This window comes from Engystomops pustulosus, chromosome 9 (genome assembly GCF_040894005.1).
Source record: "Engystomops pustulosus chromosome 9, aEngPut4.maternal, whole genome shotgun sequence".
NCBI classification, from domain to species: Eukaryota; Metazoa; Chordata; class Amphibia; order Anura; family Leptodactylidae; genus Engystomops; species Engystomops pustulosus.
The window spans coordinates 107,974,832-107,987,441 of record NC_092419.1 but is presented as its reverse complement, the minus strand read 5'-3'; the positions used below and the strand labels follow the sequence as shown (position 1 = coordinate 107,987,441).

General features: G+C 48.4%; 1 protein-coding gene across 3 annotated transcripts in view; it reads right to left on the bottom strand.

Annotated features, from left to right (window-relative positions):
- Positions 1 to 12,610, bottom strand: part of NPDC1 (neural proliferation, differentiation and control 1) — a 94,350-nt gene that overhangs the window by 34,569 nt on the left and 47,171 nt on the right. The window contains exon 1 of one of the 3 annotated variants that reach the window (XM_072125471.1): positions 11,616 to 11,798. The exons of the other annotated variants lie outside the window; for them this stretch is intronic. Within the exon in view, the coding sequence (XP_071981572.1) occupies positions 11,616 to 11,706 (91 nt within the window). The 5' untranslated portion in view covers positions 11,707 to 11,798. Of the gene's footprint in view, positions 1 to 11,615; positions 11,799 to 12,610 lie in introns of those variants that run through there. 3 annotated transcript variants of the gene reach the window in all.

The following is a 12,610-nucleotide window of genomic DNA, read 5'->3' as shown; positions in this document are numbered from 1 at the left end:
CAGCTTATATACAACCACATGTGTCCCTTCATCTGTATGGACCCCAAACCATCCTGTCCCAGGGAGGACACAATATCCAGCACACCTTATATACAATCACATGTGTCCTCTCATCTATATGGACCCCAAACCATCCTGCCCCAGGGAGGACAAAATATCCAGCAGACCTTATATACAACCACATGTGTCCTCTCATCTGTATGGACCCCAAAACATCCTGCCCCAGGGAGGACACAATATCCAGCACACCTTATATACAATCACATGTGTCCTCTCATCTGTATGGACCCCAAACCATCCTGCCCCAGGGAGGACACAATATCCAGCACAGCTTATATACAACCACATGTGTCCTCTCATCTGTATGGACCCCAGACCATCCTGCCCCAGGGAGGACACAATATCCAGCACACCTTATATACAATCACATGTGTCCTCTAATCTGTATGGACCCCAGACCATCCTGTCCCAGGGAGGACACAATATCTAGCACACCTTATATACAACCACATGTGTCCCCTCATCTGTATGGACCCCAAACCATCCTGCCCCAGGGAGGACCCAATATCTAGCACAGCTTATATACAACCACATGTGTCCCTTCATCTGTATGGACCCCAAACCATCCTGTCCCAGGGAGGACACAATATCCAGCACACCTTATATACAATCACATGTGTCCTCTCATCTATATGGACCCCAAACCATCCTGCCCCAGGGAGGACACAATATCCAGCACACCTTATATACAATCACATGTGTCCTCATCTGTATGGACCCCAAACCATCCTGTCCCAGGGAGGACACAATATCTAGCAGACCTTATATACAACCACATGTGTCCTCTCATCTGTATGGACCCCAAAACATCCTGCCCCAGGGAGGACACAATATCCAGCACACCTTATATACAATCACATGTGTCCTCATCTGTATGGACCCCAAACCATCCTGCCCCAGGGAGGAGACAATATCCAGCACACCTTATATACAATCACATGTGTCCTCATCTGTATGGACCCCAAACCATCCTGCCCCAGGGAGGACACAATATCCAGCACAGCTTATATACAACCACATGTGTCCTCTCATCTGTATGGACCCCAGACCATCCTGCCCCAGGGAGGACACAATATCCAGCACAGCTTATATACAATCACATGTGTCCCCTCATCTGTATGGACCCCAGACCATCCTGCCCCAGGGAGGACACAATATCCAGCACACCTTATATACAATCACATGTGTCCCCTCATCTGTATGGACCCCAAACCATCCTGCCCCAGGGAGGACACAATATCCAGCACACCTTATATACAACCACATGTGTCCCCTCATCTGTATGGACCCCAAACCACCCTGCCCCAGGGAGGACACAATATCCAGCACACCTTATATACAACCACATGTGTCCCCTCATCTGTATGGACCCCAGACCATCCTGTCCCAGGGAGGACACAATATCCAGCACACCTTATATACAATCACGTGTCCTCTCATCTGTATGGACCCCAGACCATCCTGCCCCAGGGAGGACACAATATCTAGCACACCTTATATACAATCACGTGTCCTCTCATCTGTATGGACCCCAAACCATCCTGCCCCAGGGAGGACACAATATCTAGCACACCTTATATACAATCACATGTGTCCTCTCATCTGTATGAACCCCAAACCATCCTGCCCCAGGAGGACACAATATCCAGCACGCCTTATATACAATCACGTGTCCTCTCATCTGTATGGACCCCAAACCATCCTGCCCCAGGGAGGACACAAAATCCAGCACACCTTATATACAACCACATGTGTCCCCTCCTCTGTATGGACCCCAGACCATCCTGCCCCAGGGAGGACACAATATCCAGCACAGCTTATATACAACCACATGTGTCCTCTCATCTGTATGGACCCCAGACCATCCTGCCCCAGGGAGGACACAATATCTAGCACAGCTTATATACAACCACATGTGTCCTCTCATCTGTATGGACCCCAAACCATCCTGCCCCAGGGAGGACACAATATCCAGCACACCTTATATACAATCACATGTGTCCCTTCATCTGTATGGACCCCAAACCATCCTGTCCCAGGGAGGACACAATATCCAGCACACCTTATATACAACCACATGTGTCCTCTCATCTATATGGACCCCAAACCATCCTGCCCCAGGGAGGACACAATATCCAGCACACCTTATATACAATTACATGTGTCCTCATCTGTATGGACCCCAAACCATCCTGTCCCAGGGAGGACACAATATCCAGCACACCTTATATACAATCACGTGTCCTCTCATCTGTATGGACCCCAAACCATCCTGCCCCAGGGAGGACACAATATCTAGCACACCTTATATACAATCACATGTGTCCCCTCATCTGTATGGACCCCAAACCATCCTGCCCCAGGGAGGACACAATATCCAGCACACCTTATATACAATCACGTGTCCCCTCCTCTGTATGGACCCCAGACCATCCTGCCCCAGGGAGGACACAATATCTAGCACACCTTATATACAATCACATGTGTCCTCTCATCTGTATGGACCCCAAACCATCCTGCCCCAGGGAGGACACAATATCTAGCACAGCTTATATACAACCACATGTGTCCTCTCATCTGTATGGACCCCAAACCATCCTGCCCCAGGGAGGACACAATATCCAGCACACCTTATATACAATCACATGTGTCCCTTCATCTGTATGGACCCCAAACCATCCTGTCCCAGGGAGGACACAATATCCAGCACACCTTATATACAACCACATGTGTCCTCTCATCTGTATGGACCCCAAACCATCCTGTCCCAGGGAGGACACAATATCTAGCACACCTTATATACAATCACGTGTCCTCTCATCTGTATGGACCCCAAACCATCCTGCCCCAGGGAGGACACAATATCCAGCACACCTTATATACAATCACGTGTCCTCTCATCTGTATGGACCCCAAACCATCCTGCCCCAGGGAGGACACAATATCTAGCACACCTTATATACAATCACATGTGTCCCCTCATCTGTATGGACCCCAAACCATCCTGCCCCAGGGAGGACACAATATCCAGCACACCTTATATACAATCACATGTGTCCTCATCTGTATGGACCCCAAACCATCCTGTCCCAGGGAGGACACAATATCTAGCACAGCTTATATACAATCACATGTGTCCTCTCATCTGTATGGACCCCAAACCATCCTGCCCCAGGGAGGACACAATATCTAGCACAGCTTATATACAATCACATGTGTCCTCATCTGTATGGACCCCAAACCATCCTGCCCCAGGGAGGACACAATATCCAGCACACCTTATATACAATCACATGTGTCCTCATCTGTATGGACCCCAAACCATCCTGCCCCAGGGAGGACCCAATATCCAGCACAGCTTATATACAACCACATGTGTCCCCTCATCTGTATGGACCCCAAACCATCCTGCCCCAGGGAGGACACAATATCCAGCACACCTTATATACAATCACATGTGTCCTCATCTGTATGGACCCCAAACCATCCTGCCCCAGGGAGGACACAATATCCAGCACACCTTATATACAATCACATGTGTCCCCTCATCTGTATGGACCCCAGACCATCCTGCCCCAGGGAGGACACAATATCTAGCACACCTTATATACAATCACGTGTCCTCTCATCTGTATGGACCCCAAACCATCCTGCCCCAGGGAGGACACAATATCCAGCACACCTTATATACAACCACATGTGTCCTCATCTGTATGGACCCCAAACCATCCTGCCCCAGGGAGGACACAATATCTAGCACAGCTTATATACAACCACATGTGTCCTCTCATCTGTATGGACCCCAAACCATCCTGCCCCAGGGAGGACACAATATCCAGCACACCTTATATACAATCACATGTGTCCCTTCATCTGTATGGACCCCAAACCATCCTGTCCCAGGGAGGACACAATATCCAGCACACCTTATATACAACCACATGTGTCCTCTCATCTGTATGGACCCCAGACCATCCTGCCCCAGGGAGGACACAATATCTAGTACACCTTATATACAATCACATGTGTCCTCATCTGTATGGACCCCAAACCATCCTGTCCCAGGGAGGACACAATATCCAGCACAGCTTATATACAACCACATGTGTCCTCATCTGTATGGACCCCAGACCATCCTGCCCCAGGGAGGACACAATATCCAGCACACCTTATATACAATCACATGTGTCCCCTCATCTGTATGGACCCCAAACCATCCTGTCCCAGGGAGGACACAATATCTAGCACACCTTATATACAATCACATGTGTCCTCATCTGTATGGACCCCAGACCATCCTGCCCCAGGGAGGACACAATATCCAGCACACCTTATATACAATCACATGTGTCCTCATCTGTATGGACCCCAAACCATCCTGTCCCAGGGAGGACACAATATCTAGCACACCTTATATACAATCACATGTGTCCTCATCTGTATGGACCCCAGACCATCCTGCCCCAGGGAGGACACAATATCCAGCACACCTTATATACAACCACATGTGTCCTCATCTGTATGGACCCCAAACCATCCTGTCCCAGGGAGGACACAATATCCAGCACACCTTATATACAATCACATGTGTCCTCTCATCTGTATGGACCCCAAACCATCCTGCCCCAGGGAGGACACAATATCTAGCACACCTTATATACAATCACATGTGTCCTCTCATCTGTATGGACCCCAAACCATCCTGCCCCAGGGAGGACACAATATCTAGCACACCTTATATACAATCACATGTGTCCTCTCATCTGTATGGACCCCAAACCATCCTGCCCCAGGGAGGACACAATATCCAGCACACCTTATATACAATCACATGTGTCCTCTCATCTGTATGGACCCCAAACCATCCTGTCCCATGGAGGACACAATATCCAGCACAGCTTATATACAATCACATGTGTCCCCTCATCTATATGGACCCCAAACCATCCTGCCCCAGGGAGGACACAATATCCAGCACACCTTATATACAATCACATGTGTCCTCATCTGTTTGGACCCCAAACCATCCTGTCCCAGGGAGGACACAATATCCAGCACACCTTATATACAATCACATGTGTCCTCTCATCTGTATGGACCCCAAACCATCCTGCCCCAGGGAGGACACAATATCTAGCACACCTTATATACAATCACATGTGTCCTCTCATCTGTATGGACCCCAGACCATCCTGCCCCAGGGAGGACACAATATCTAGCACACCTTATATACAATCACGTGTGTCCTCTCATCTGTATGGACCCCAAACCATCCTGCCCCAGGGAGGACACAATATCTAGCACACCTTATATACAATCACATGTGTCCTCTCATCTGTATGAACCCCAAACCATCCTGCCCCAGGAGGACACAATATCCAGCACACCTTATATACAATCACGTGTCCTCTCATCTGTATGGACCCCAAACCATCCTGCCCCAGGGAGGACACAAAATCCAGCACACCTTATATACAACCACATGTGTCCCCTCCTCTGTATGGACCCCAGACCATCCTGCCCCAGGGAGGACACAATATCCAGCACACCTTATATACAACCACATGTGTCCTCTCATCTGTATGGACCCCAAACCATCCTGTCCCAGGGAGGACACAATATCTAGCACACCTTATATACAATCACGTGTCCTCTCATCTGTATGGACCCCAAACCATCCTGCCCCAGGGAGGACACAATATCCAGCACACCTTATATACAATCACGTGTCCTCTCATCTGTATGGACCCCAAACCATCCTGTCCCAGGGAGGACACAATATCTAGCACAGCTTATATACAATCACATGTGTCCCCTCATCTGTATGGACCCCAAACCATCCTGCCCCAGGGAGGACACAATATCCAGCACACCTTATATACAATCACATGTGTCCTCATCTGTATGGACCCCAAACCATCCTGTCCCAGGGAGGACACAATATCTAGCACAGCTTATATACAATCACGTGTCCTCTCATCTGTATGGACCCCAAACCATCCTGCCCCAGGGAGGACACAATATCCAGCACACCTTATATACAATCACGTGTCCTCTCATCTGTATGGACCCCAAACCATCCTGCCCCAGGGAGGACACAATATCCAGCACAGCTTATATACAACCACATGTGTCCCCTCATCTGTATGGACCCCAAACCATCCTGCCCCAGGGAGGACACAATATCTAGCACAGCTTATATACAATCACATGTGTCCTCATCTGTATGGACCCCAGACCATCCTGCCCCAGGGAGGACACAATATCTAGCACAGCTTATATACAATCACATGTGTCCTCATCTGTATGGACCCCAAACCATCCTGCCCCAGGGAGGACCCAATATCCAGCACAGCTTATATACAACCACATGTGTCCCCTCATCTGTATGGACCCCAAACCATCCTGCCCCAGGGAGGACACAATATCTAGCACACCTTATATACAATCACATGTGTCCTCATCTGTATGGACCCCAAACCATCCTGCCCCAGGGAGGACACAATATCCAGCACACCTTATATACAATCACATGTGTCCTCATCTGTATGGACCCCAAACCATCCTGTCCCAGGGAGGACACAATATCTAGCACAGCTTATATACAATCACATGTGTCCTCTCATCTGTATGGACCCCAAACCATCCTGCCCCAGGGAGGACACAATATCTAGCACAGCTTATATACAATCACATGTGTCCTCATCTGTATGGACCCCAGACCATCCTGCCCCAGGGAGGACACAATATCTAGCACAGCTTATATACAATCACATGTGTCCTCATCTGTATGGACCCCAAACCATCCTGCCCCAGGGAGGACCCAATATCCAGCACAGCTTATATACAACCACATGTGTCCCCTCATCTGTATGGACCCCAAACCATCCTGCCCCAGGGAGGACACAATATCTAGCACACCTTATATACAATCACATGTGTCCTCATCTGTATGGACCCCAAACCATCCTGCCCCAGGGAGGACACAATATCCAGCACACCTTATATACAATCACATGTGTCCTCATCTGTATGGACCCCAAACCATCCTGCCCCAGGGAGGACACAATATCTAGCACACCTTATATACAATCACATGTGTCCTCATCTGTATGGACCCCAGACCATCCTGCCCCAGGGAGGACACAATATCTAGCACACCTTATATACAATCACGTGTCCTCTCATCTGTATGGACCCCAAACCATCCTGCCCCAGGGAGGACACAATATCCAGCACACCTTATATACAACCACATGTGTCCTCATCTGTATGGACCCCAAACCATCCTGCCCCAGGGAGGACCCAATATCCAGCACAGCTTATATACAACCACATGTGTCCCCTCATCTGTATGGACCCCAAACCATCCTGCCCCAGGGAGGACACAATATCTAGCACACCTTATATACAATCACATGTGTCCTCATCTGTATGGACCCCAAACCATCCTGCCCCAGGGAGGACACAATATCCAGCACACCTTATATACAATCACATGTGTCCTCATCTGTATGGACCCCAAACCATCCTGCCCCAGGGAGGACACAATATCTAGCACACCTTATATACAATCACATGTGTCCTCATCTGTATGGACCCCAGACCATCCTGCCCCAGGGAGGACACAATATCTAGCACACCTTATATACAATCACGTGTCCTCTCATCTGTATGGACCCCAAACCATCCTGCCCCAGGGAGGACACAATATCCAGCACACCTTATATACAACCACATGTGTCCTCATCTGTATGGACCCCAAACCATCCTGCCCCAGGGAGGACACAATATCTAGCACACCTTATATACAATCACATGTGTCCTCATCTGTATGGACCCCAGACCATCCTGCCCCAGGGAGGACACAATATCTAGTACACCTTATATACAATCACATGTGTCCTCATCTGTATGGACCCCAAACCATCCTGTCCCAGGGAGGACACAATATCCAGCACACCTTATATACAATCACATGTGTCCCCTCATCTGTATGGACCCCAAACCATCCTGTCCCAGGGAGGACACAATATCTAGCACACCTTATATACAATCACATGTGTCCTCATCTGTATGGACCCCAGACCATCCTGCCCCAGGGAGGACACAATATCCAGCACACCTTATATACAATCACATGTGTCCTCATCTGTATGGACCCCAAACCATCCTGTCCCATGGAGGACACAATATCCAGCACAGCTTATATACAATCACATGTGTCCTCTCATCTGTTTGGACCCCAAACCATCCTGTCCCAGGGAGGACACAATATCCAGCACACCTTATATACAATCACATGTGTCCCCTCATCTATATGGACCCCAAACCATCCTGCCCCAGGGAGGACACAATATCCAGCACACCTTATATACAATCACATGTGTCCTCATCTGTTTGGACCCCAAACCATCCTGTCCCAGGGAGGACACAATATCCAGCACACCTTATATACAATCACATGTGTCCTCTCATCTGTATGGACCCCAAACCATCCTGCCCCAGGGAGGACACAATATCTAGCACACCTTAAATACAATCACATGTGTCCTCTCATCTGTATGGACCCCAAACCATCCTGCCCCAGGGAGGACACAATATCCAGCACAGCTTATATACAACCACATGTGTCCCCTCATCTATATGGACCCCAAACCATCCTGTCCCAGGGAGGACACAATATCCAGCACACCTTATATACAACCACATGTGTCCTCATCTGTATGGACCCCAAACCATCCTGCCCCAGGGAGGACACAATATCCAGCACAGCTTATATACAACCACATGTGTCCCCTCATCTATATGGACCCCAAACCATCCTGTCCCAGGGAGGACACAATATCCAGCACACCTTATATACAACCACATGTGTCCTCATCTGTATGGACCCCAAACCATCCTGCCCCAGGGAGGACACAATATCCAGCACACCTTATATACAATCACATGTGTCCTCATCTGTATGGACCCCAAACCATCCTGCCCCAGGGAGGACACAATATCTAGCACACCTTATATACAATCACATGTGTCCTCATCTGTATGGACCCCAAACCATCCTGCCCCAGGGAGGACACAATATCCAGCACAGCTTATATACAACCACATGTGTCCCCTCATCTATATGGACCCCAAACCATCCTGTCCCAGGGAGGACACAATATCCAGCACAGCTTATATACAACCACATGTGTCCCCTCATCTATATGGACCCCAAACCATCCTGTCCCAGGGAGGACACAATATCCAGCACACCTTATATACAACCACATGTGTCCTCATCTGTATGGACCCCAAACCATCCTGTCCCAGGGAGGACACAATATCCAGCACACCTTATATACAACCACATGTGTCCTCTCATCTGTATGGACCCCAAACCATCCTGTCCCAGGGAGGACACAATATCCAGCACACCTTATATACAATCACATGTGTCCCCTCATCTATATGGACCCCAAACCATCCTGCCCCAGGGAGGACACAATATCCAGCACACCTTATATACAATCACATGTGTCCCCTCATCTATATGGACCCCAAACCATCCTGCCCCAGGGAGGACACAATATCCAGCACAGCTTATATACAACCACATGTGTCCTCATCTGTATGGACCCCAAACCATCCTGTCCCACAATGGGCCACATTTATCAGAACTCGTAGAGTCTGTACTGTGTGCAGGGGGCGGCAGATCCATCACTACTAGGGCCGGGTCTTCAGGAATCTGTCGCCCCCTGCGCTGCTCAGGAAGTGGGCACCATTATATTTTTGGTGCACTTTGCTCATTCTACAGAACTGTCAGTAATAAATGTGGCGCACGGTCGGACTAAGCAGTAACAGCCCCTTTAGATGCACATTGTGCTGTTTTGTCGGACACAGAGCAGCCGCGACACAAAACTGGCGCAGACGCTTAATATTTACATGTACAAGCAGTTTCAATGTTCATTCTAGTGCAAAATCAGACAGAAAACTGGAGCAAACACATTAATAAATGAGGCCACTCTTTAGCCCACCTCATATACAAATGCAGTAATATATATATATATGGGGTGCCATGCAGAGTCCTCACACTCATGCCCCCTCATCTCCTCCCGTCTGGTTCCCTCCTGTGACATTTAGGTTATATTTTATAATGTTTTATATTATAATAGCACAATACAGATAATAAAATTATCAAAAAGGGAGGAGTAAAAAAAGATACATCCTCCTTATTGCAGCTGGGAGTCTTTTATTCCAACCTACTAAAGAGTCAATGCTTTATACTTCATGGGGTCTGGACCCTGGGGCCCCATTATCTCTCATTATAGACCCATTCAGCCAGACCCCATTATTGTAAATGAAAGGCAGTACAGCCCCCTCTTCTCAGGGTGGCAGGGGTCTGATATATGTAGGAGACAGAAATTTCACTTTAAGGTTTAAATCAATTAGACCATCAAAGGGAATTGTCCAATGTTTATATGGCGATTAACAGGTTAAGGGATTTCGCAGTGTTATCTAATCTTCCCCTCTAATAGACTGTGTGTCTCCATTCTTCACTATCTCCAAGATCTCTGCTTGCAGTCAAAAAGTTGCCTGATTACTTCTTAACCAATACTTGTCACAGCTAAGGTTTTGTTACAGTGTGACAGTTTAACAGATCTTGCAAATGGGAACTAAAGCCTATTAGAAAGTGACATAGCAGCTCATTATACATGTAGATGGGAACCAGGGCTGGAGGGCGATATATATAATGCTGCTGTATCCCCTCTATGTAAAGTGCACGCAGATCCACACAACAGCGCCACAGCACAACCTACTGGTGAAAAGGGAAATTGCATTCAATAATAGAAAGGAAAACAAGGGGCACTTTTGGGCTAGAAACAAATTGACCATGATGAAAGCTGTTGCTCCCCATGTGGCGGAGAGTGGTACTGCAGCTGGCTATGGGATCAGCAGCATCGCTTCTGCATTCATAAAGCAGCAGATGATGCATATAATGAAGGGGCTTGTGGTATAGAGGCTGCAGCGGGAGGTGGGGAGTCCGTATACTGTGTACAGGTACATAAGAAGAGCACTAGGGATGTAAACAACCACCTCACATGGCAGTGCATGTGAACGCAAAGTGTACGGGATAGAGAAACAGCAATGAAGCCGCGGTGCATTACAATAACTGCCCCATTAACCAATTGTGGGGTAGCAGTTCCAGGAACCCCACAAATTATACAGACATTATACATAACCAGTCACTTACTGGGCAAAAACTATTTACAAGGCAAATAGTTGCCATATGTCACATGACCAGAAAAAGAAATGATGTATCAAATATTGTTGTTACAATGATTAATAATTCTAATGCATCAAATAGCTATAATAGAACATTAATTAGATAGAATCGGTTCTATAGTAGACACATCACAGAGAATACAAGCAAAATGAAAGCTATAAAAATAGAGAAATCAAACAAATGACAAAAGCAGAGGATAAAACAAGAAAGAAAGAAGAAGATAAACCACATCATCAGCATTTAGTGCCCGCTGTATGGTGACGTTACACAGGCTGGCACTCACGTCCATGGTGTCCATGCCACCGCTCTCTATGGTGAAGGTGGTAGGCGCTGCCCACTGACCACAGGGTGAAGACTAGGTAAGTGGCTTTCATAGTGCAGGTAAGTGCAGCTGAGGTGACAGAAGGCAGAGATGTGTCCGGGGATAAGGCACAAGCAGCGATGCAGCAGAGCTCAGTGCGCGCTCAATGTGAGCTCAGACTGTGTGGGAGAAGCAGGGAACCCTCCTCTCATCCCACGCACACTGCTACTGGGTGCCAGCCAATCACAGCGCAGCCAGGGCAGCATCTCCGCCGGCAACCATTAATATATATCAATACATCATTGCGTCTGCTTATAACTGATCACACACCGGGAAACTGCATGAATAGCAATTCCATCATCCAGCAACAGATCTGTCTATATAGAGGAGCAATACAGAAAAAACGGGCGACAATCAGGCTATGGCACAGAGGGAGCAGAGCGACCCCACAAGCAAGAAAGACAAAATCCCACAGCCCGCAGGTCTCCTCTACTTGTAATGGCATTTACAGTAGCTATGGAAAGTATTCAGCCCCCTTTCAATTTTTCACTATTTGTTCGTTTACAGCCAACTACTGAAATCAAAAATTTTCTTCTATTTCCTCATTGATGTGCCCTCTGCTCCCCCCCAGTAATGTGCCCTCTGCCCCCCCCCCAGTAATGTGCCCTCTGCTCCCCCCCCCCAGTAATGTGCCCTCTGCTCCCCCCCCCCAGTAATGTGCCCTCTGCTCCCCCCCCCAGTAATGTGCCCTCTGCTCCCCCCCCCCAGTAATGTGCCCTCTGCTCCCCCCCCCCAGTAATGTGCCCTCTGCTCCCCCCCCCAGTAATGTGCCCTCTGCTCCCCCCCCCAGTAATGTGCCCTCTGCTCCCCCCCCAGTAATGTGCCCTCTGCTCCCCCCCCAGTAATGTGCCCTCTGCTCCCCCCCCAGTAATGTGCCCTCTGCTTCCCCTCCCCAGTAATGTGCCCTCTGCTTCCCC